Genomic DNA, 26,918 nt, shown 5'->3' on the forward strand with positions numbered 1-26,918 from the left:
AAAACATGTCTTTATATATGACTTCAAATTCATGCCTTTTTGCTTCGAGGGTTGTGATCTTTTGTTGGGGCTAATCCTTGAGAGCATGTTCATATTCTTACCTTGGTTAGATTTGTAATACATGCTCTTGTATTGTATATTGACATGCATTAGATCAATAGGATCATATTATTCCTTGGATATTATAATGTTTTTCTTTATGCATGTTTTGTTCTCTTAGCCCTTTAGTGGCCCTTGTGATTGTGCCCATTTGTGGCTTGTGTTTTTGCCTCTTGGGAGGTGTTTACTGTGAGTGCACTTATTGCACTTGAATGATTTGTGTCCTATATGCTTAGTGTATATAATCATTAGTAAAAATATTTATTGAAAATGTTTTTTGTGAGAGCTCTCTTTGGAGACCTTAATGGCATTGGTGCCTTGTGATTGTGTTATTTCTTGGACTCATGGCTCTTTAGTGAACATTATCTTACATGTTTTTACATTGTATTACCTCACATGGGATTTAAGTATTATGCTTTTTGCATACTTGGTAGTAATAAAATATTAATTTGTGAATTAGGAGAGCCTTCTTTGTGTATGCCCTTTGTGGTTTACTTTTGTGCTTCTCCATTTTTGTATCTATTGGTGGATATTCTTGTTCATGGTTGAAGACTCATTAGTAGACATTTTATCTTGTCATATGATTGCATTTATTGCATGTTTTTACTAAACTTATTTTGAGGATTCAAACTCTTGTTATTTCACTTGATTTGAATTTTTTGTCAAATCCGTTATTGTTTTCTTTATCCTTAAAATATGTTTTTCATGGTTTTTCTTTTTGCCTTTTTTTAGCTTAGTCCATCACTTTTCTATTTGATACATTCGTTAATTTGTTTGGCCTTTTCGAGGTGAGTTATGTGTGCACCTCTATTTTTTGTCAGTATGGTTTGCTGGTTTATGAGTGTTGTATTGGTGCTTGTTTTGGCTATGACTAATGGTTGTTTAACCTCTAGTTCTATGAGTGAATTGAATCACTCGGTTGCTTATTTGGCCCTTGTTGTTTATTGGATACTCGTATCGATCTTTATCATATTGGCCTTTTTGGATTAAATCTCGTATTATTCCAAAAATTATTATCTTGATTTGAATATTGTTTTCAAATCTTCTTGCTTATTGACATCAATTTGTTTTCATTACAATATTTTTACCTCTCTTGTTTTCTCTGCTCTCTCCTCTTATTTGAATAACTTTTCTTTGGATAAGAGATTTTGTTTTATCATGAGTTATGTGCACTTGTTGAAGCTGATGATGTGGTTTACGGTTTTACAATTGTTTATGAGATGAGGGATGTGTACCTCTTGTGGTTGAATATATTAATTGTGTATATCTTAATGACTATTGTACTTTGCTTGAATTGTTGCTATTTTTTCTAAAAAAAATTAAAAGTTATTTTTCTTGATGCTCACTTTTAAAATTGTTTAGTTTATTTTCTGTCTTAATGGCTATATATATACTTTAATTAGGGCTGATTTTGTTCAAAATATATTTGTTTTAAGATTATATAACTATTCTTTAACTTTTGTTGTGTTAAAACTTTTTTACCTTAAAACTATTTAGATAGGATATTTTTCTTTGTGTAGTTGGAACCTTTGTTTTGTTCTCTCCGAAGGTTCTTAAAGATAAAGGTTGAGAAAGAATTGTTTCTGATATGTCATAAAGATGGAGATTACCAATGAAGACATTCGAAGATTAGAATCCTCTCTGTTGTTCTTCTTGTATTTGCAAACTTTCGCTTACTCACCGTAAGTTTGAAGGGGAGTGTTAAAATATGTTGTATATATATGTTTATGTTTATGTTTGTTTTTCTACCTTTTGTAATAGGCAATATCAATGTTGTCCGTATCGTAGCGTACCGTACGATACATACCATTAAACAACAACAACAACTATGCCTTCATCCCAAAACAATTGGGGTCACCGATATGAACCAACAAAGAAAATCATTCTGGGTCTTCCACATGAATCCTTCTCCTCCAATCATTTCTATCCAATGCCATGTCCTTGGTGAGGTTCAAAGCATTCATATCCTTTACTATCATCTCCATCCAAGTCTTCCTAGGCCTACCCCGACCTTTTTTAACTAATATATTTTCCCATTTCTCCATCCTTCTAACTGGAGCATCATTAGGCCTTCACTGAATATGTCCAAACCATCGTAAACGTTTCTCTCTCATCTTATTTTCAATGGGTGCAACGCCTACCTTCTTACATATCTCCTCGTTCCGAATCTTATCTTTTATTGTATTTCCACACATCCATCAAAGCATATGCATCTCAGCTACACTCATTTTTTGAATATGATGTCTCTTGGCAGCCCAACATTTCGTACCATATAGTAAAACGGGCCTAATAGTCGTCCTATAAAACTTTCCCTTCAACCGCAATGGCATTCTACGATCGCACAACACTCCAGTTGCACTTTTCCATTTCATCCACCCAACCTTTATTCTATGCTTTAGATCTCCATCAATTTCTCCATACTTTTGAATGATAGATCCCAAATATTTGAAACAATCATCCACCGGTATTTCTTGCTCACCAAGCTTCACTACACTCCTATCACTACTTCGTTGCTTACTAAACCGACATTCCATATATTCTGTCTTACTCTTACTCAACTTAAAACCTCTTGCTTCCAATGTCTGTATCCATAATTCTAACTTAGCATTAACCCCAACTCTAGACTCATCAATCAAAACAATATCATCAGCAAACAACATACACCACGGCACATTTTCTTGAATTGATCTCGTAAGCTCATCCTTCACTATAGCAAATTGGAAAGGGCTTAAAGCAGATCCTTGATGTAACCCAACCGTTATAGGAAAATTGGTTGTCACCCCTCTGTCAGAAATATCAACCTGCAAGAGTTAAAGATGAGGTAAAGAGAGAAGAGAGGAGTCAGCGGCAATAGTGTTTTCCCTTTTCTTTTGTTATTTATAAGTGTTGTACAGGATATAACATTACACAAGAAATAAAGTTAAATTACAAACATGCCACCGCCTACGCATCCCGAAGTGGATCCTTGGAATGTGGTACGGGTCGGATCCATGATCCAAACTAACAGCCTCCCTCAAGTTGAGTATGGTCTTTGATCATGCTCAACTTGTCTTTGAGTGCCCAAAACTGACGAGTGGATAATCCCTTGGTAAAAATGTCAGCAACTTGCATATCTGACCGAACATATGCAGGTTCAATTTCTTTTTCTTCCACCTTTTGTCTAACAAAGTGTTGATCGATCTCGATATGCTTCGTGCGACAATGAAGGATGGGATTGAAGGCAATATTAATAGCACTCTGATTATCGCAAAGAAGCATAGAGGACGAGATCGGTTCTTGTAATTCTTGCTGTAGGTGTCTCACCCATGTAACATTGGCTGTTCCTACTGCCAGTGCACGATACTCTGCTTCAGTACTAGATCGTGCCACTGCCTTTTGCTTTTTGCTACTCCATGTTACAATATTATTGCCGATAAGAATGCAATACCCCGAAACTGATATGTGCTCGTCAGGATCACCAGCCCAATCCGCGTTTGTGTAGGTGAATAGTCGATGCCCTGACGTATAAGTTGTGTCCTTGGTATACATCAAGCCATCTCCAATCGTACCCTTTAAATACCGAAGGATCCTTTTTACTCCTTCCATATGTACATCTGTAGGAGCATGCATAAACTGTGAAGCCTGATTGACAGAGTATGCTATGTCAGGCCTAGTGAATGTTAAGTATTGTAACATCCCTACAACTCGACGATATAAAGTAGGATCATGATAAGTAATGCCTTCTTTAGCACTTAGCTTATGATTTAGAAGGCAAGGTGTGCTAATTGGTTTACAATTCTCCATCCCTGTAGCAAGTAAAATATCAATGGTGTACTTATGTTGGCTCAATGTAATAGTCTCATGTTGACTATCAACTTCTACACCCAAAAAATATCGCAAGGGACCCAAGTCTTTCATCTTGAATTTAGCCATCAGCATAGACTTAACCCAAGATATGTGATCATCATCACTCCCGGTAATAATGATGTCATCAACATATATAAGCACCCAAACAATAGCTGAATCACTTTTGAATATGAACAATGAATGGTCTAGAACACTTTTAGTGAACCCATGATGTTGGATCTCCGTGGAAAAACTTTCAAACCAAGATCGAGAAGCTTGTTTCAGGCCATAAAGAGAGCGTCGAAGTTTACATACCCAATTTGATGAATCATGCATGTTATAACCAGGTGGCTGCTCCATGTAAACTTCTTCCTTTAGTTCACCATGTAGAAAAGCATTTTTAACATCAAGTTGGCTGAGTGACCATCCATGTTGTAACGTCAATGCAATGATAATCCTAACGGTGCCCAATTTTACTACTGGACTGAACGTTCAGTCGTAGTCCTGCCCATACTTCTGTGTGAAGCCTCGTGCAACCAGACGAGCCTTATAGCGCTCAACACTGCCATCCGGTTTGTGCTTGATCTTGTACACCCATTTGGATCCTACAACATTCTTGTTATCTGGCCTTGGTACAATTTCTCATGTGTTGCATTCATGCAATGCTTCCATTTCCTCATTCATCGCTTCTACCCAGGCACGGGAATGTACAGCCTCATGAAAGGAGGAGGGTTCTGTTTCTTTGGACACTCTAGTTAGAAATGTTTGAAAATCTAAAGAGAAATTGTTATAACTTACCCAGCGATCTATAGGATGTCTAATCCGAGTGGAACGTCGTAGAGGAGTCTCATCATTAACTGGATGAACTCTACGAGAATAAACAAGACCAGAAAAACGTGAGGATGTTGTTGTAGGAGGAATGTCTTCCATATGCGGTTCCACATCAAAAGTATAGGGTTCATTGTCTGTCGATAAAGATGGATCCTCATAAGGCAACGAGTCATATAAAAGTGAGCCACTGAGCCAAGGATCATAACTATCCTGTGTATCTGTGGAGGATGAACCTAGAGTGTCAAAGTTTCCATCATTAAAAACATTTCTAGATACCCAAATTTTGCCTGTATGAGGATCATAACACCTGTATCCCTTATAGTCATCTGCATACCCAAGAAACTTGCACTGTACAGCTCTGTCTTGAAACTTATTTCTCAATGAATGATCAATATGAACATAACATACACAACCAAAAGGATGTAGCTCTTCATATGATGGATGACAATTATAAAGAACAAAATATGGAGAATTATCTTCAAGGATGGTCATGGGCAACCTGTTAATAACGAAAACAACTGTATGGAAAGCCTCTGTCCAAAGAGAGAAAGGAATAGCCACAGTGTGCATCATGCTCAAGGTATTCTCAACAATATGCCTGTGTTTTCTCTCAGCTACTCCATTTTGTTGAGGGGTATGAGGGCAAGAAATGTTACGTGTAATGCCATGCTCCTTCAAATATTTACTAAAATCATGGGATATGTATTCTCCCCCCCCATCACACTGGAAATATACAACATTGGTATTGAATTGGTTTTGGACTAGTGCATGAAACTGTTTGAACAACTTGAAAACTTCATGTTTGTTTTTCATGAAGTAAATCCAACTAAAACGAGTGTAAGAGTCAAGAAAGAGTACATAGTATCGAGATCCAGAAAGAGAGGCAGTGGGCGCAGGATCCCAAACATCTGAGCATATAATCTCAAAAGGCTTTGTTGCTCTTTTATTGATACTATGAAAAGGAAGTACATGACTTTTGCATAAGTGACAACTTGGACATTTTGACTCTAAACTGACTGCAGGTATTAAACCTTTAGCAGACAACTTGTCAAGAAAAACTTGACTACAATGACCCAAACGAAGATGCCATTGTTAAAATGTAAACTGTAATATATATATATATATATTATTTAATATTATTATATTTTCTTTTATTATTTTCTTTTTCTATTTTTCTTTATTTTCTTTTTTAGCATCTAGTTCAATAGAAACTAGATATTTGATCCAGTCAAGTTCCTGTTGGAACTTGACTGTGCAAATAGCTGTTGGACTGTAGTCCAACAGCTATAATAAATGCTGTTGGACTATAGTTCAACAGCTATAATAATAAATGCCGAGTCCAACAGCTATATTAAGAGACGTTGGAATCCAACGTCTCTTTTGGAGAGCTCAAAATGAGCTCTCCTCTCTCCCACTTTTTTGTATATATAGGGGTGAACCCCTTCAATGTAAATAACCATGCTTCTTAAGCATTTTGTTCATGAATAAAGTATTATTTATTTTTCAAGTGTTCTTCTTTTTATACCCTTTCAAGGGTCATGCTTGTAGTGTCTCCAATAGACACTTGTTTGTGAGTTATTTGTGCATTTGTTGAAGACCACCATTTCATTACATGGTATCAGAGCTACGAAATCCTTAGATCTTGAAGTGCTTCCGCCTCGATTTCCGTGCCACATTTACAAAAGGTGTTTCATCACCTTGTTCTTGGCTCAAGAAGATTTGTTTGAAGAAAGGCGAACTTGTGCTACAAAAATTTTTGGTTTTGTATCCTCTCTTATTCCTTTGTCTATTCTTTTTCTTTTCTTTTTATTTTTCTCTCTCTCTCCTCCTATTTATTCCTCTCTTACCCTTGTAAAAGATGGATGACAATGATAAGATCACCATCATTCCTATGAAGCTAAATGATACTAACTATGTAATGTGGGCTTCGATTATGAAGCACCACATTTGGGGAAAAGGTTTATGGGGTATAGTGGATGGTTCTGATTTGGAACCTAAACTATCTCTTACCAAGAAAGAGGGTGATAAAGAGGTTCCTCTAACGGAAGAAGAGAAGAGTAAGGCGTTAGCCACTTATGAAAAGAAATGGAAAGAATGGAGGATAGGGCATGCAAAAATTATGTCATGGCTCATCAATAGCATAAACATTAAAAAATGCTCTAGTCTAGCTAAGTTTGAGCATGCCGATAAGGCTTGGGAATACCTCAAAAACATGTATTCTCTTAAAGATATTGCACATGTATGCAATTTACAAGATAAAATTCGGACAATGACTCAAAAAGATAAAACTATTCGAGAATATTATAATGAGTTGTCCGAACTTTGGGAAGAGTTGGCTCTTCTTGAGCCCAAATGGCATTGTGCCGAAGACATCGAGCTTCGCCAAAAGCAACTCGATATGGAACATTTCTATCAATTTGTGAATGGTCTAAGGCCGGAGTTTGAATCCACCAAATCAGCCCTTTTACATCGTGAAAAAATTCCTTCTATTGTTGATACTATAGAAGAGCTCACTATGGAGGAAAATAGACTTAGAAAAAGTACTCCAAAAGTTGATGATGACTCCATTTTAGCTGTATCTAGACCGGGGAATCATACTCGTACTTACAAGCCGCCTCATTTTGGAAGGCAAAACGACGACTTTGATAAAAGAAAAGTTATTTGTCATCATTGTCATGAACCGGGGCACTATAGGCCTCAATGTCTAAAGTTAAAAAGAAGAGAAGAAAAAAGAGTTGCATCTGAGTCAAAAGATCAAGATGCACCTGTGTCTATGGCTCAACTGATGAAAATCCTTCAACCTCTTCTCAAAGGGGTATCCTCCTCAACCGAAGCCTCAACTGGAGCGGCAGTTGCATCTTTCTCCGGTCCAGGTAACTTTCCTTGACTTTTAGATTCTGGTGCTTCTTTTCATATGACCCCAAATGTTAATAGTCTATCCGAATGTCTTAAAAATAACTCAAGTGTGTCAAAGGTTTTTACAGCCGATGACACATCTCTCGAAGTAAAAGGAATAAGATGTTTTGAAAATCGTCAAAAATCCAAAAGATTTTTTATCCTAGAAGTTAGATATATCCCTAAACTTAATTTGAATCTCTTATCTGTCTCGCAAATATCTGATTATGGATGTAATATCTCCTTCTCTTCTCATGGTTGTTGGGTACAGGATCGCCAGTCAGGGAAGCTGATTGGGGAAGGCCATAGAGAAGGCGGACTTTATTACATGGACTTTTTGGAATTACCCAAAAATGCATTTTGTTATAATATTCAGAAATTAGAATTGGATTTATGGCACAAAAGGCTTGGCCATCCTCATATGTCTAAAATTCAATATTTTCCAAGTTTGGAAAAAATTTGTAATTCTGAAAATTTTTCTTGTAAAGACTGCATTCTTGGCAAAATGAAAAGGTTACCATTTCTTAGTAGAACTTTTGTTTCCTCACGACCACTTGAGTTAATACAATCGGATGTTTGGGGCCCCGCACCAGTTATTTCCAAAGGTGGTTATACATATTATGTCATTTTTGTTGATGACTTTTCTAGACATACTTGGATTTATTTTCTTAAACATAAATCTGATGTCTTTGCTAACTTCCAAATATTTCATAAAATGGTTAAAAATAAGTTTCAAAATGATATTTCTGTTTTTCGCACTTATTCAGGGGGAGAATTTATGTCCAACGAATTCAAAGACTATCTCAATTTACATGGTATTACACATCAAAGATCATGTCCACACACTCCACAACAGAATGTTCTAGCCGAACGCAAACATCGGCACATTATGGAAACTATTAGGACATTGTTAATTGCAAATCAAGTTCCAAAAAGTTTTTGGGCTGAAGCGGTCCTAACTGCCACCTACCTCATTAATAGGATGCCATCTTCCTCATTAAAGAATACAACTCCAATAGAAAAGCTTGTTAATTTAACTCTAGATTATTCTAGATTAAGAGTCTTTGGATGCAAATGTTTTGTTTTCACCAACAGAAATGACAAACTCTCTCCTCGTGCAATCCCATGTGCCTTTTTAGGATATGCTGATAATAAAAAAGGCTACAGGTGTTTCAATTTTCAAAATGACAAATTATATGTGTCAAGAAATGTATCTTTTTTGGAAAAAGAAAGCTTCTTTGAATTTGAAAAATCCAAGGATGTCACTGAATACTCGTTTTTAATTGATCCAACTTCAAAATCCAATGAATGTGATGTTGGATGTGACCTTGACAATGATCAAAGTCCTATTGTTGTTGAAAATGATGATAATGAAGAGCAAATCCATAGGGATGTTAGTCTACAATATTCAAGACGTAGAGAGCAAAATCTTCCATGTGCATTACAAAAATACTCTGAAGTCTCACCTAGAAGAACGTCTAGAATCTCTAAACCTCCAGAAAAATTTGTCTTATGAATCTTTTTCACCCACGTATAGGGCCGCCATTACATTAATACAATCATATGTTGAACCATCATCCTATTCTCAAGCAAAAAATCATATAGAATGGATAGAAGCCATGAAAATAGAATTGGATGCACTAGAAAAGGCCAATACTTGGACGATACAAGATATTCCTCTGGGTAAGAAACCTATAGGTTGTAGGTGGGTATACAAAGTCAAAACCAAAAGTGATGGGACCCTGGAAAGATATATGGCCCGTTTAGTAGCAAAAGGATATGCTCAAGAGTATGGCATCGATTATGAAGAAACATTTGCTCCTGTGGCCCGTATGACCACTGTTACAACTTTAATAGCCTTGGCCTCCATTAGAACATGGCCTATCTTTCAATTAGATGTCAAAAATGCTTCCCTGAATGAGAATCTCGTTGAAGAAGTATACATGGAAGCCCCACCTGGTATTAGTATCCCTAAGGGTAAAGCTCTTCGTCTAGAAAAAGCTCTTTATGGTCTTAAACAGACTCCAAAAGCCTGGTATGACCGATTTAGTCATGTTATGCTTGATATTGGTTTTCAACCTTGTTTAACTGACACTGCTTTGTTTGTTAAGAAATCTGATGCAGACATCATTCTTCTTCTTCTTCTCTATGTGGACGATATGATCATCACCGGAGGCGACAAACAGGGAGTTGCAAATATCAAATATCTTTTTAAAACTCACTTTGAAATGACTGATTTAGGTTTATTAAGATATTTTTTAGGCATTGAAGTTGCTTATTCCCCTCGGGGGTATTTGATATCTCAATCTAAATTTGCTCTTGATATCGTTTCCAGGTCTGGAATTACAGATGATAAGAAAGTAGACACTCCAGAAGTTGTCAATGTTAAAATGAAAATTGATGATGGAGAACTTCTTGATGATCCTACTCCTTATAGACAGCTTGTTGGAGCTCTTTCCTATCTTTCCATTACTATGCCAGATATAACTCATGCGGTTCATACAGTCAGTCAGTTTCAGCATGCTCCCACCTCCGTGCACATGAGAGCGATTTTGCGTATTATTAGATACTTAAAATCCTCTTTTTCACGAGGACTCTTCTTGTCTGCTTCATCTTCATTAAACTTAATTGCATATACTGATGCTGACTGGAGAGGTGATCCCAATAATAGACACTCACCTACTGGTTTTTGTGTGTTCCTAGGTGAAACCTTAATTTCGTGGAGGTGCAAGAAGCAGCAGAAAGTCTCTCTTTCCTCCACCGAAGCTGAATACAGAGCCATGGCAACCACCACTATGGAGGTTGTTTGGCTCAGACGATTGCTAGCGGATATGGGAGCTAAAGCAACACAAGCTTCAAAGATGTGCTGTGACAACAAAAGTGCGATCTACATTGCAAGCAACCGGATATTCCATGAGCGCACTAAACACATTGAGATGGACTGTCACTATGTCAGAGAGGAATACTTACATGAAACCATTGATCTGCCATATGTTACATCAGAATATCAATTAGCAGACTTCTTCACCAAGCCTCTCGCTGCTCCCAGATTTCACTTCCTCTTAGACAAACTTTCGCTCATTGTACCGTAAGTTTGAGGGGGAGTGTTAAAATGTAAACTGTAATATATATATATTATTTAATATTATTATATTTTCTTTTATTATTTTCTTTTTCTATTTTTCTTTATTTTCTTTTTTAGCATCTAGTTCAATAGAAACTAGATATTTGATCCAGTCAAGTTCCTGTTGGAACTTGACTGTGCAAATAGCTGTTGGACTGTAGTCCAACATCTATAATAAATGTTTTTGGACTATAGTCCAACAACTATAATAATAAATGTTGTTGGACTGTAGTCCAACAACTATATTAAGATACGTTGGAATCCAACGTCTCTTTTGGAGAGCTCAAAATGAGCTCTCCTCTCTCCCACTTTTTTGTATATATAGGGGTGAACCCCTTCAATGTAAATAACCATGCTTCTTAAGCATTTTGTTCATGAATAAAGTATTATTTATTTTTCAAGTGTTCTTTTTATACCCTTTCAAGGGTCATGCTTGTAGTGTCTCCAATAGACACTTGTTTGTGAGTTATTTGTGCATTTGTTGAAGACCACCATTTCATTACAGCCATAAGTCTGGCTTATTAAGTTTCAAGACTCTAGATGAAGAACTATGATCTGTAGATCGACTAAAAAATGTTGGGAAGGAAGAAGCTGAAGAAGCCACGGCTACGGAAGACGACGTCTTCAAAGGCACATGAGATTCTTCAAAGACGTACATGTTCCCGCGCCGGTCACCTTTAGCGAGCGTCTTCTTGGTGTGAAGATCCTTAAGATAAACAGAAGGAGTAAATTCAACGGAAGAATTTGTTTCATCAACTAATTTTGACACAGATAGAATATTCTTTTGAATAGCAGGTGTGAGTAAGACATTTGACAAGGGTAATTGAGATTCAGGCAAAGAAAGGGAGATATTTCAAGTGTGAGAGATGGGGTGGTGAGATCCATCTCCTATGACTATAGTGCCATTTCCAGTGTAAGGAGTCAAGTGAGAAAATTTACCTGCATCAGAAGTAACATGTGCTGCTGCCCCTGAATCAATATACCATATACATTCATCATTTTGGCGCAAGTTCATCTGATTGAAAGTAGTCATAAGGATATTTTGTACGTCCTGTGGAAGAACCTGTCCTTGAGAAGTGCGTGCAAACTGATGAGTTGCCTTCTGCCCTGGCCTACTATCTGGCCTCCCTGTTTTGTTCTGGTTCTGAGGATTGTACCAGCAATTTGCTTTAACATGTCCCCGCTTGTTGCATAGAAAACAAGTAGGAACACGTCCCCCTCGTGGTACACTGCCTGAACCAATACCTCCTCCACCTGGTGTAGGTAGTAATCCTCCTTTGTTCATAGGTGTTCCATTGGGATGAGGAGGAGTAAATAAGACTCCTGTTTGAATAGGCGTATGTGCCATCATCACAGGATGAGCATCATCTGATGCGTGTTCCTGATTTAAACTGACCTCATATTGCAAAAGTTTAGATTGAAGATCATCAAAACATGGAAGAACTGAAACAACCTGGAGTGCCATGCAAAACATGCGATATTCAGGTCCAAGGCTACCTAATACCTGTTGTACTATATCCTTATTTGATACAAGACTTCCAATTGCAACTAACTGATCTGTAATCACTCTGACATCCCCCATGAACCCTGTAATGGATTTGTTTCCTTTTCGCATGGATTGGAATTGCCACTTGAGTTGTAAAGCCCGAGATTCGGAAACCTGAGAAAAGGAATGAGCTAGTCCATTCCACAACTCGGCAGCAGATTGATCATCAAAAATAGTTTGTAAAACACGATCAGAAAGTGTGGAAGTTATGTAAGCAACTAATGTCTGATCCCATTGTACCCATATGTCATAAGCAGGATTGGTGATTCAAAGTTGACTCACCTTCCCATCTTCACCTGTTATTTCTCACATGATATGTGTAGGTGGGGCGGGTGATCGCCCATCTAGATGCCCATAAAGACCATGACTGCGAATAAAGGGCACAATGTGACGTTTCCAAAGTAAGTAGTTATCATGGGATAACTTGTGGATCATGAGGTGAGTAAGAAAACTAGGGTTCAACTTGGAATCCATGGATTATATGAAGAATGAGATGCCAATTGTACCAACAGTGTATTGAGGGAAAAACTGCAATGCTGTGTGCTGAAAATAATATCAGCACACACGTTACACAGAAGAATAGTGGTGTGTGAACCAGAAAAATATTAAATGTCGACTGTACTAACAGTGCATTGAGGGGAAAACAGCAATGTTGTGTGCTGAAAATAATATCAGCACACACGTTACACAAAAAATGATATCAGCATACATGTTACACAGAAAATGATATCAACACACACGTTACACAGAAGAATAGTGACGTGCGAACCAGAAGAATATTGAACAGAAATGTTTTGGGGAGAAAAACAAAGATTCGACAGACTGAAAACAGGATGTTAAGACGTGCGTACCAGAAAAATACTGAAAATGAAAAGAATCGAAAGAGAAACTGGAATGACGTGAAAGAGGATTAAGAAAAAGAAGAAAGAAGTAAATCTGATTAAGGAAGAGAGACAGAAATAAAACCTACGTCCTTTAGCAGCACGTGCTGGTCCTTAGAGGCCTTCTAGATGATTGATTTCCGCGCCTGTGCTCTGATACCATGTCAGAAATATCAACCTGCAAGAGTTAAAGATGAGGTAAAGAGAGAAGAGAGAGAAGAGAGGTGTCGGCGGCAATAGGGTTTTCCCTTTTCTTTTGTTATTTATAAGTGTTGTATAGGGTATAACATTACACAAGAAATAAAGTTAAATTACAAACATGCCACTGCCCACGCATCCTGAGGTGGATCCTTGGAATGTGGTGCGGGTCGGATCCATGATCCAAACTAACACCCTCCACAAGTGCGAACATTGGTTACTACTCCTTCTTACATATCCTTAATTATACTAATGTACTTGAGAGAAACATCTTTCTTCATCATTGTCCAATAGAGAACGTTCCTAGGTACTCTATCGTATGCCTTCTCCAAATCAATAAAAACTATATGCAAATCTTTGTTCCTCTCTCTATTTCTCTCAATAAGTTGTCTAAGAAGATGTATAGCTTCTATAGTTGATCTTTCAGGCATAAAACCAAATTGATTCTCCGATATCATGACAACCTTCCTTAACCTAGACTCAATCACCCTCTCCCAAAGTTTCATAGTATGACTCATGAGTTTTATACCATGATAGTTTGTGCAATTTTGTATATCACCCTTATTCTTATATAGAGGCACCAAAGTACTCTTCCTCCACTCATTAGGCATCTTATTTGTCCGCCAAATCTTATTAAAAAGATTTGTCAACCATTTTAAACCTTTCTCTCCCAAGCATTTTCAAGCCTTGATAGGTATACCATTTGGGCCAACTGCCCTTCTTGATTTCATTTTCTTCAAAGCCTCTGCAATTTGTTTCTTTCGAATCTTGTGCATGAAATCACGATTCATCTCATGAAAAAGAATGGACAAGTCTCCAAGATCCTGAGCATGATTTTCATTAAATAGCTTATCAAAATAATCTTTCCATCTCTCCTTAATCTCCTCATCTTTGACTAAAACCCTTTGTGTTTCATCTTTGATACATCTAACCATACCCAGATCTCTCGATTTCCTATCTCTCATCTTTGCAAGCCTATAAATATCCTTCTCGCCCTCTTTGGTATCCAACTTGTCATAAACCTCCTTATATACCTTATCCCTCGTGTTTCGAACTACTTTTTTAGCTTCCTTCTTTGCTATCATATACTTCTCCAAATTCTCATTATCACGACTCTTAGATTTCTATAACACTCTCTTTTAACCTTAATAGCTAATTTGACATCCTCGTTCCATCATGATGTATCCTTACCTAGCGGTGCACCACCTTTAGACTCACCCAATACCTCCTTAGCCACCTTTCTCATGCCACCCGCTATCTTATTCTACATTGATTATGAATCTTCCTCGAGACACCAATTAGCTTCCTTAACTACCTGCTCTACAAACATTCCTTGTTTAGCTCCTTTCTGTGCCCACCATTTAATTTTAGGATCTATCCTATGTCTATCCTTTTCGCGGCATTGTGTAATTCTAAGATTTAAAATTAAGACTCTATGTTGTGTAGCTACACTTTCTCCCCGTATAACCTTACAATCGATGCAACAACCCCTATCTCTCTTTCTAAGTAGGAAAAATCTATCTGACTCATATTAACCACACTTTTAAAAGTTACTAGGTGAGACTCCCTTTTCCTAAACCAAGTGTTTGCTAAGATCATATCATAGAACAAACCAAAATCTAAAATCCTTTCTTTTCTTTCGTTTCTTTCTCCTATACCATAGCCTCCATGGATACTTTCAAATCCATTCCTACTAATGCCTACATGTTCATTAAGGTCACCGCCGATGAAAAGCTTTTTTCCATAAGATATCCCTTGTACTACTCTATCTAAATCTTCCCAAAATTGACGCTTAATGGAATCATCTAAACCTACTTGAGGTGCATAAACACTAATAATATTAATAATATTTGTACTTAATACTAATTTAATAAGTAAAATCCTATCACCCTTCCTACGGACCTCAACTACATTATCTATAAACTCACCACTCATAACAATCCCTACTCTATTCCTATTTCTATTTATTCTTGTATACCAAATCTTATATCCCCAATGTTCTATCACTTTTGCCTTCTCACCTACCGATTTGGTTTCTTGTAGACATAAAATATCAATCTTTCTCATACACATAACATCTACTAACTCTACCAACTTATCAGTTAAAGACCCTATGTTCGAAGTGGCTAACCTAATTTTATGGTCTTGGACTAACTTCTTTACCCCCACCCATCCAACAAAGTGAGGGAACCCTTGCCTATTTGACACCACACCCGGGCGCCGGTGTGTCGCGTTGCTTTCGGGTGACGACTTAGCAACCCTTGCCCATTTATCATTGCCTCCGAGCCTATAGAGTACAACACGTCGCTCAGTAGGGAACGCCCCAACGAAATTCTCATATTGGTTCATATTCATAGGGTGACTAAGTTTTTATGCTGGCTGTCACTGGCCTACCGCAACCCTCCTTTATCCGGGCTTGGAACCGGCAGTGTATAACTAAACAATTATACACAGGCGGAGTTACGATACATATCATTACTATTTAGAAAAACGATACGATACACACTCGTACGATACACTTTCGCTGCACTTTAAAAAAGGCTCGAATCGTAATTTTTTCTTTTTGGTTTTAAAGACCTCTTGCGGGCTCGATTCTCTCATTTGTGTAGAGGCCCTTAGAGAGTTATCCACGTACCCTAGGAGCCGTGAGAGCGATTTGGGGTAGATCCATGCACAAGGGAGAGGGATTTTGCGATTTCATCAAGAGTGCGTTTCCATCATTTTTCCACTCAAGGAAGTGGGTTAAGATAAATATTCTTTGCTTTTTATTGAGTTTTTTTTTTTGGAAGATGACATCAAATGATCTGGCATGGCAGTGGAGCACTCGAGTAATGAGTGAACTAATTCTATGGTTACATTTTGTGCATTTCGTTATTGTTTCGTGTGCTATGATTTTTTTAGAATTTTTTCTGATTTTTTTTAGAATTTTTTTTTATTTTTTTTTCAAAATTTGTGATTTTTTATGATACGTATCTTATTTTGGGCCCGACCGATACGGGTTACGCTACGATACTTACAACCTTGGGCAATACCCTTTTAGGGTTATTTTTGTAATTCTGTAAGTATGTAATAGGTACTGCCCATTAGAGGCAGATTTGCCTTTTTTATTTATTCTTATTTTTGTCATTTAGTTTTTAGTAAAATTCCTTATAGTCGTTGCTCCCAATGGCTATATTTATAGCCGTCAAGAGCTCCCAACAGCTATATTGGGCTCCCTTGGCCCCTTTTGAAATGTATATAAAAAGGGACCTCTTGTCCCTATTTTCGTTAATGCTTTTCCTAAGCATTCTATCTCAACAAAGGATTATTATTTTTTATGTTTTCATGTTCTTTTATGTATGCACATTAGTGCCTCTTGTGATCTTCATGTTTTTGCTATTGATTGGCTTGTGTTTAGTCCCTTTGTGGACTTGTTTTAGGCTCTTTGTAGCCATTGTATGCACTTGTGTGCTTATGTATTTCCTTTGGCATTTGTATTGTTCATTGTAGGACTTGTAAATCATAGGATAAAGGTTGGGTGGATGAAATGGAAAAGTGCAACTGGAGTGCTGTGCGATCGTAGAATGCCATTGCGGTTGAAGGGAAAGTTTTATAGGACGACTATTAGACCCGCTTTACTATATGGTACAAAATGTTGGGCTGCCAAGAGACATCATATTCAAAAAATGAGTGTAGCTGAGATGCGGATGCTTAGATGAATGTGTGGAAATACAATAAAAGATAAGATTCGGAACGAGGAGATACGTAAGAAGGTAGGTGTTGCACTCATTGAAAATAAGATGCGAGAGAATCGTTTACGGTGGTTTGGACATATTCGGCGAAGGTCTAATGATGCTTCAGTTAGAAGGTTGGAGAAATGGGAAAATATATTAGTTAAAAGAGGTCGGGGTAGGCCTAGGAAGACTTGGATGGAGATGATAGGAAAGGATATGAATGCTTTGAACCTCATGGAGGACATGACATTGGATAGAAATGATTGGAAGAAAAGGATTCATGTGGAAGACCCAAAATGAATTTCTTTTTTGGTTCATATCGCTGACCCCAATTGTTTTGGGATGAAGGCGTAGTTGTTGTTGTATTGTAGGACTTGTTCATGTCCTTGTGCACATTATGGTTTGCCTTCCGCTTTATTTCGTTGCATGTATGTGACAACTAATATATTAGTTAAAAGAGGTCGGGGTAGGCCTAAGAAGACTTGGATGGAGATGATAGGAAAGGATATGAATGCTTTGAACCTCACTGAGGACATGGCATTGGATAAAAATGATTGGAGGAGAAGGATTCATGTGGAAGACCCAAAATGATTTTTTTTTTGTTCATATCGCTGACCCCAATTGTTTTGGGATGAAGGCGTAGTTGTTGTATGTGACAACTGTTAGTGATAGTTTAGGCTGTTAGCATGCATTAATACCTCACTTGAACAGTTTCATCTTTTTATTTTGACAATGGTAGTTTTCTCATTCTTTTCATTTCATGCTTTAGTAGGCTGATTTCCACCATTTCTGATGGATCATTATCATTCTTTTCTTCCAAATGCTAAGAATAAATAATCTCGGAGCTAATTTTGGAGAACATTCTGTTTGTCTTGCCTGGTGGGTGATTCCTAGCTGCTGCAAACATCTGATAATTTGATTCATTCTGTTTGGAATTATCAAATGTGTTTTATTTTAACTAAAGAGTGGATATGATCTAGTGTCATTTTTGAAATTTTTGCAAGCACTTTATAGAAAAAGGTGACCTCTTGGTGTGTGTGTGTGTGTGTGTGTACACACACACATAATCTATATGAAGAAACTTATTGATAATGCTTAATCTCAATGGTCGTCCAAATTCCAATTTGTTTAGGGGGAACTTGGAGCAAATGCTATATTGGCTGTCTCAATTGCCGCTTGCAGAGCTGGTGCTGCAGAAAAAGAGGTATACATTCTACATGTGGTTATTTTAATACTATTTGGCAATCTTACAGTTTTGAAGGGACTTTAAGAGCTGAATTTGTTTCTGATTGTCATTTTAGGTCCCTCTTTACAAGTACATTGCTGATCTTTCTGGTGTAACCAGGCTGGTTCTTCCTGTTCCAGCTTTTACTGTTATCAGTGGTGGAAAACATGCTGGCAATAATCTGGCTGCTCAAGTACGGTATATAGATCCAGGTTTCTGATCTTATAATGGTTGGTTTAATTTCTGTTGTAGATCAGTTGTTTTATGTAGATAATTCAATACTTTGGAACACATAATAACCAGTCTTTTCAATTCATGTTTGAGTTTTGTATGTCTACTTTGTAGCAACTCCATGTTATGTAAACAACCTTTTTTCCTTCTCTTTCAATTTGATATCACGTATGCATTTGGATGCCTGATCTGATGATTGATTGACAAATCAAAAGCTTTTTATTTATGTGCTTCAACATAGATCCATTTTTTATATGCTTGCAGTGGACAGCTTTTGACGTATATTTGTTTTTTATATGCTTACAGTGGGTAGGACTTTCAATGTGTGTTAAGTATTCTTATTGCTGCATGCATCATTCTCATAAAAGTTGACTGCAGTAGGTTCATTTTCTCTATGAACAGTACTAAATGTTCAATCGTGAATTTTATTTTACTGGTTTATGATTATAAGTTTATAACTATCAGTAGATCATGTCCCAATGCTTGACATCATAGCATCATAGATGCATGGTTTAACTATCATACACCTTTTATATTTTCTTGGTTTAAATCCAGTTGTAGATTTAATTTTGCACAATCAATACTATTTCTTGCTACATGATTATAGTGAGTACTTGTTGGTTGTTTTGAATGCTGCAAGGATTCAGTTTTTTAGTTTGAAATTGAAGTTCACAGAATGTCATCACACATGAAGCAAGCTGACGCCTGTAAATATGTCAGGAAATCATGATTCTCCCAGTTAGTGCAAGTTCGTTTGAGGAAGCAACACAGATGGGTGCTGAGACATATCATCATCTAAAGGTATTTTTTTTTTACCATAAACACTTCGCTTCTTCAATTTGTCTGTTAGTTTTCCTTTTCTCATGGAAAAAGAAACTTGGATGTCATCTCCATCATAAAGGGTATATGTACGAAATCTGGGTAAATAAGGTAGTGATGTTTTATTCTTATACCATTTAGTTCAAAAAGGACAAGGAATCACCAGAACTAGGTTCTGGATCATTGTGGAACATGCCCGGCCCATATGTGAAGTCTATTGCAAGGGCTCTTTCGTGGCTATATCTTTCTGGCTAAGGAATGGGAAATCTTTCTCCTGGTACCATGGATTAAATGTTTTATTTGACCTGGGAAGGCCATCTCTTTCTCAACAACCTGTATCATTTGATAAATTCATAGTGCAAAAAGAAGATCATTAGAGTTGTGATTTCTTTTTTCCCTATCTACTGGAATGAGAACAAAAACTCTGTGAGCATGATTTTCTGTTACCCTAACAATTGATTTTAGTTAGTAGTGTGTATAAATAAATGATACACACAGGGAGCATATTCACATGAATGGGATGCTATGCCAAATCAGATATGTTTTTACAATAAAATTCATGTGAAATCCAATGTCATATGCTGATCAGTTTGTTTTCATGTTTTATATAAAAAATAATTTGTATCACTGTATTCTTGCAAATTTTCAGGCTGTTATTTCAGAGAAGCATGGGCTAAATGGATGCAATGTTGGTGATGGAGGAGGATTTGCTCCAAATATCTCCAGGCAGGCCTTCTATTATACTGTCATGTCTATCTTTCCTATGAGAGAGTACCAGCAATTGTGCTTTTCTTTCTTTGTGGCACTCAAGCACTCATGACTAAATTGCAACTTGTTCATAAGTTAGCAACAATCAAGCTGGTCTTAGCTTATCATTGGGATATTTTGTGCCATTGTGTGAGCATATAAAATAATAGTTTGCCACACATGAAAATGGAGTAAGACCCATTTCCAAGAAAGAAATCATTGTTTCTGCTTGAAAAGATGCTGTCTTCTGTTGCCCTTGCAGTTTTGCAGAAGCCTTGGACCTTGTTAAGGAAGCTATCGACAGGGCAGGTTACAGTGGTAGAATAAAGGTGGCCATTGATGCAGCTGCCACTGAGTTCTGCATAGGTGATGCAAACTTCCCAGAATAAGTTTGAAAACTGAAAAAAAAACATAGCATGACCCATGGCTACCTTTTAGGGTTTTACAATTAAAGTTTATGTGATGTTATGTCAGAGTTCTGTACATATTGATTGATACTACCACCTGTTATCCTTTTTCCTATAGGCAAAAGACGATTTTCTAGATATGCATGCTATGTGGTTTTCAATATTCAAAAGATGAAGGATAATTACTGATGAGCTGTTCCTAAATTTTCCTTTCATGGTTCAGGAAAGAAATATGATTTGGACTTCAAAGTTCCAAATAAGTCTGGAGAGAATTTCAAGATGGGAGACGAAATGATTGAGTTGTACAGACGACTCTGCGAAGGTAAAGACACAACCTACATTGATCTCCTCGTATCTTGTTCTTCTGCTTTCACTTAAACGCTATTATTTGCTTTCATCTGCTAGAATATCCTATTGTCTCCATCACGGATCCATTTGACAAGGACGACTGGGAAAATACCAAGTTGTTTTCTGCTATAGGTGCTTGTCAGGTCTGTTGTGCCTTTATTTTTACATTCTATGCAAAGTACCATAAGCAGTATTAGTAAAATACTGGTAATAACTACAGGTTGTAGGAGGTGATTTGTTAATGTCAAACACAAGTCGGATGGAGAAGGCAATACAGGATTCCACCTGCAATTCTATTCTTCTCAAGGTACTCCATGCTTATTTCAATCAAGGGAACTCAGATGCATTCTGTATTCGATTTTGTGAGTGACAATTGAAACTCGACTCTCATTACCTTTTAGATAGGTTTCCTTTTTGCTGACATGTATGTTAGTTCTCAGTAAAAATTGTTCTTTTTTATAAGTTGCCTTTTGAGAGCATGTTTGGATTTTTTCTTCTACAAATATGTCAATTCTGAATGCGATGTCTGAATTCATAGGAGGTTTAAAAATGTACATCAACAAGGTTTCTAAACTATTTAGGAATGCACATGTAAATAAAAATAACCTAGATAGAAAACCATGAATTGGTTAACACAAGTACTGAAATCTCATGATTTTTAACTCATCACCATGACCTTTAAATAGAGAAGCTGCAAAAGATGCAATTTGGTTTTTCACTTCTCAAAAAAATGCTGTCACCAGTGTGTCAATTGATGCATGCATCTCATTAGTGTAGAAGTCTTTACTGTGGGTTAATATCAGCATGATGGTAATACTGCTGAAAAATTGGTTTTGCCAATTCAAAATAATAAGATCGAAAGATGACTGTGTAGGTAAATCAGGTTGGGACGGTCACTGAAGCCATAGAAAATGTGAAGTTGGCCAAGGATACAGCATGGGGAGTAGTGGTGTCCGATAGGTGTGGAGAGACCGAAGATTCCTTCATAGCCGATCTTGCGGTTGGCCTGGCTGCAGGGCAAATCAAGGCTGGTGCACCATGCCGGAGTGAGAGGCTCACAAAATACAATCAGGTTTCATTTTTTTTTTGTTGTCCATGTAAACATTTTTGTATATAAAGGCATTTGAGAAATTCATCTGAGTCGATTGTTTGAAAATTCCTAACAGTTGCTGCGGATTGAAGAAGAGCTGGGCGACAATGCAATCTATGCGGGTGAGAACTGGAGATCGCCATGATGAATACAACAGTTATTGCAGTGCCTGGTGGTTAAAACATTTGAGGAAATTTCACTCATTCTCCAAACAGGAACCGAGAGAAAATGCAGAAATTAGGTGTTTTATTTTCAAAATGGTTTTGTAAGTTTGTGGAAGACCCAGAATGATTTTCTTTTTTGGTTAATATCGCCGACCCCAATTGTTTTGGGATGAAGGCGTAGTTGTTGTTGTTGTTGTTGTTTTGTAAGTTTGTAACGAATACCCATTCTATTAAACCTGGGGCTCCTCCATGAGCTACCTGCACATACCTCTTGTAATGTTAAATGAGCCAAGACTTTTTATTAGATCGTCTCCAGAGAAATTTGTGTTCATATCCCTCACAAGGCTAAGCATCTTGTTATTAAGGGTTGCTGAGAATTTTATAGTTTTGCATGGGTCGATTTATGTTTTATCTTTCTCACACGGGATCTGGAGTATCCAAAGTTTGAAGGGAACCACTTTATTGCAACAAATCAGTGTTACACTATATAAGATGAGAGAGAGAGAGCGCATGGTAAGTAATATGGAGGAAAGAAAGTTGGAAGTGGTGCATTTTTCTCTATGCCTGAACTTCATCTTCAATCTTGGGAGCCAGATAAAACCGAATGTAGCCCATGTCTGCAATCTTGTACTCCACCACCGGCAGCTCAGACGAAAGGCTTATGGTGATGTCGACAGCAGAGTAGCCCTTGTGTTTTGCGAGTTGGATCATCATGGTGGTGTTTGGCAGTACTCACTCATCCAGAAATTCGGGATAACTTTTGGGATATTACCTTTTGGAGCACAATGCGATATCCCAGATTATCCCAATGGTCAGGATAAGTACCTGCCATACAGGTAAATTCCAACTTTAATACTCTTATCAGATTTGAAATTACATACAGATCAAGCAACCAAAGGAATTTATTAAGAAGGAAAATTAAGAAACTTCACCTGCAAAGAAATGTTACTGAATGCGCCACCAAAAGATGATGAGAGGCAATAGAAAGAACTGTTAAATAATCCGAGTATGACCCAAAATTTCCAAAACACAAAAAGCAGCAGCCAAATGGTTAACCATATCCCTCTTCCTCCAAAAAAGGCCACACCAACAACTGCTTTTCAAAATTCAAAGAAAAATGAAAAACAGAATAACTCTTGAAATACCAGTCCCTTCTAAAAGAGATCATAGCAGCAATATGTGAACAGCAGGTCCATTTATTTGTCTAACATGACTCCTGTACAGGTACTGAAAAGCATCAGTATATCAGTTGACTGACTATATTATAATCTCCCTTGTCATCTAATCAGATCCTATTCCTCATCAATTGTAAAAGATCTGATGTCAAGTTTATACCCTTCTTCAGACATGCAAGCCAATAACTCTTGCAGACATTAGCATATTCTTTCAATCTCTGGGTGGCTTGATAAACATTCAGCAGAGAAGGCATAAACTTGATTCTTGATCTCAATTCAACTGCATCCAGGCATCTTCCTAATGCCAGTTCCCTCACATGATCTACATCGATCCATCTTCCAGCAGAAGCATATGTATTCGACAATAGGAAATAATTCCCTGGATTCTCAGGCTGCAATTCTTGAAGATGTTCAGATGCATATCTTGCCATTTCAACGTTGCCATGAATCTTGTTAGAAGCAAGCAGTGATCCCCAAAGGTTAGCAGTGGGTTGTAGTGGCATCTGAATAATGAAATCATGCATGGTATCAAACTGGCCGGCACGACCGAGGTCAACGATACAAGCATAGTGCTTTCCACTGGGTACAACTCCATACTTAGGAAGCATGGTTTTGAATAATTTCCATCCTCGATCCACAAGTCCTCCATGACTACAAGCTGAAAGAATACCTACAAAAGTTACACCATCAGGGTTGATACCTTCTTCCAGCATTTGGTCAAAGAGAGTTAACGCTGTTTCACCCTTTCCATGAACTATTGATCCCTGAATCATTATATTCCATGAAACCACATCTCTATGTTCCATTCGTTTAAACACTGTTTCTGAATACAGCACGCAACCGCACTTGACGTACATATCCATAAGGGCATTGGCTACAAAAGCATCAGAATAGCCAATTCCAGTCCTTGTTATATAATTATGAACTGCTTTTCCATGAGATAGGACTGCCAGATGAGCACATGCTGGAAGGATGCTAGTAACTGTAATGGGATTAGGTTTCAAGTTTCAACCCATTCAGAAGAAAGGGATGAAAATTTTTCAGGCCTTCATCACAATATCCATTTTGTACGTAGCCAGAGATGAGTGCAGTCCATGTAACTATGTCTGCTTTTATGCTTGTTTCTTGCATGACATGAAAGGTGCTTATTGCTTCATTAAGAAATCCGTTTTTCACAAGGCATGAAATTATTGTGTTCCATGATGCTGAATCCTTACAAGTTGATTCAAATAGTTTAAGTGAATAAGCAACATTTCCGCAGTGTATCTGCCTACCATACTTCAAACAAGTTAAGCTAAGCATTTCATTTCACTCAACATTACCAAAGCAGTATAGGGATCACCAGCCCTGATAACGGCATTCCAAGTAACAATGTTAGGTTCCATTCCAAATTCATGCATTTTACCAAAAAACTGCATGGCCTCACGGATAAATCCATTGTCAGCATAGCATACAATCATTGAATTCCAAGAATCTAAATCTTTTCTAATGATGCTATCAAAAATTCCTCTAGCAAACTCAATATCACCAAACTTTGAATACATTTCTATAAGATTGGATGCCACTGAGCTATCAGTCACATATTCATTCCTTAGCAAGAAGCCATGGATTTCCTTCACAGACCGATTGTTTTCTATATATTCACCCATTTGAAACAAAAGGGATTTTAGGATGGTCCTTGACCTTATGCCAGCATTTTTTAGCCTAAAAATGAGGTTTTGGGAATCTTGAATAGACCGAACATGTGAAATACTGTAATTGCAGGTGCGCTGACTAAGTTCATCTTCCTTTACCTGCTGTAATATTTCCATCTCATCTGACACATACTCTTTCTGAGAATATCCTTGAATCTTGGTATTCCAGCAGACATTATCGCTCTCTGGCATTCGATCAAAAACAAGTCGAGCATTGCCTAAGCTCAGACATTTTGCATACATATCAATGAGGGAACTTCCTACAAATCTATCAGATTTGAATCCACTTGTGATTATTAATCCGTGAATTTGCTTCCCTTGTTTCAGAGAGCCTAGATCTGAGAAAACAGGCAAAATCCCAGCTAAAGTAGCTGAGCAAGGCCTAAATTATCTGTTTAACATCTCTCTGAAAAGATCAAAAGCACTGTTGAAACAGCGGCATTGGACGTATCCACTAAGCATCGAGCTCCAAGTAAAATCATCTTTGACGGGTATTCCACAAAAAATCTGTCTTGAATCCACACTTGAACATTTAGCATACATGTCTATTAATGAATTCAGCACCACAATGTCCCACTCAAACCCACTTTTGATAACATTTAGATGCACAGCCTGACCTTAAGCTAAACCTCTCACGGCTGCACATGCCTTCAAAACGCAAGGATAAAGAAAATTGTCAGCTCTTGTTTCTTCCTAGAGCATCCACACATAGAATTCATATGCCTCCGCAGGTTTACCACGTTCCTCTGCTGCATTCCATCGAACACTCGTCGAGCACCTTCGAAATCACTGCATTTCGAATACATCATAATATTATTCTTCAGAACCACGTCCGGTTCTACAGAACCCATGAGGCACGCACGTATCAAAGGAAGGTTTCGGAGGTTAGCTGAGTGCCTTAGTTGGCGATGAGCTGACAAAGAATGTGAATGGATTCTTTGATCCGGCCTCGAATGGACAAAGGGTGGAAGTGTTCCGAGAGAGAGTTGGTCGGCCATGGTGTCTGAGAGTAACTCCTTGTTGGGAAATTTTTCAACAGTCTCAGAATGCCATAGATTTTCATTTCTAGGGAGGAGAAATTCTGCCTTCTTTTAGTCTAACGGCGGCACAAGAGATGCCTTTTGAGGCGTCTAATGGAATCAGAAGGCGTTCTATCTGAAGACAGGCAAGATGGGTCATGCATGGAAAGGAAAGACTTGAATCGCTAATGCAAGACAGAAGATTTCTGGAATGAATTGGAAGGGAGAACGCCATGCAATTTTCTGATGGAGGTTGACAAGTATTTGCGGTAGAAAAGGTGAACGTCTAGAGTAGCTTGACATAGAGACCTGGGCAGTTCTTTGCCCGTTTGAAGATGATTACAAAAAATCTAACCGTTGGAGTTAGCAATTTGATTTTTGGCGCCAAAGATTCTCCCCGTCTCTCTCCAGTCCTTTTTTAAAAGTAATAAGACTAATTAATTTTTCTTAAAAAAAAGTATTAAGACTAATTTACAGAAAGCGGCCTAGTTGTTAGTTAATTAGGAAAAAGCTGCCCAACCCATAGTTACCCTAAAAGGAAATGGATAAACAAATAAGAAATCATGTGAATAGAAATATAAAATAATATAAAACTAATATGTAAGCTTGTTATAAAAATATATTCATTTGTTAATATAAAAATGTAAGAAGTGAGGAGGAAGTAAGTAAAAAGTGACAAGAAGCAGAAGGAAAACTTCAAGGAAGCTAAAGAGAATTAATTGGAAAATGAAAAAAGGTAGTTTTCCACTAAAGGAAAATCAAGTTTGTCATATATTTTGAAAGCGGGTTTTCCAAAGTTTTTCCTCATTTCAAAAAAGTGAAGAGTTTTCAAATACAGGCTTGGGGTATAAATTGGCATCCTAATCCTTTTACAGGAAACAACTCAT

The 26,918-nt window shown here is 37.4% G+C and overlaps 1 protein-coding gene and 1 pseudogene across 2 annotated transcripts in view; one reads left to right on the forward strand and one right to left on the reverse strand.

The window, feature by feature from the left end:
* ENOC (cytosolic enolase) overlaps positions 1-22,464 on the forward strand; it is a 38,207-nt gene extending 15,743 nt beyond the window's left edge. Inside the window, exons 4-13 of one of the 2 annotated variants that reach the window (XR_016434247.1) lie at positions 18,245-18,316; positions 18,414-18,530; positions 19,289-19,369; positions 20,037-20,113; positions 20,397-20,500; positions 20,765-20,863; positions 20,947-21,032; positions 21,110-21,251; positions 21,764-21,961; positions 22,056-22,464. Coding sequence is in view for 1 of the 2 variants with exons in the window: in XM_090017422.1 (XP_089873548.1) it covers positions 18,245-18,316; positions 18,414-18,530; positions 19,289-19,369; positions 20,037-20,113; positions 20,397-20,500; positions 20,765-20,863; positions 20,947-21,032; positions 21,110-21,196; positions 21,764-21,961; positions 22,056-22,124 (990 nt within the window). In the remaining variant the exon portion in view is untranslated. The remainder of the gene's footprint in view (positions 1-18,244; positions 18,317-18,413; positions 18,531-19,288; positions 19,370-20,036; positions 20,114-20,396; positions 20,501-20,764; positions 20,864-20,946; positions 21,033-21,109; positions 21,252-21,763; positions 21,962-22,055) is intronic. The other variant, XM_090017422.1, reaches the window with a different exon arrangement.
* A 964-nt stretch (positions 22,465-23,428) lies between these two features.
* Positions 23,429-24,862, reverse strand: LOC149828162 (pentatricopeptide repeat-containing protein At4g33990 pseudogene; annotated as a pseudogene).
* Positions 24,863-26,918: the final 2,056 nt, after the last annotated feature.

The sequence above is a fragment of the Nuphar pumila genome, chromosome 9 (assembly GCF_984573655.1).
Source record: "Nuphar pumila chromosome 9, dmNupPumi1.hap1.1, whole genome shotgun sequence".
NCBI lineage: Eukaryota > Viridiplantae > Streptophyta > Magnoliopsida > Nymphaeales > Nymphaeaceae > Nuphar > Nuphar pumila.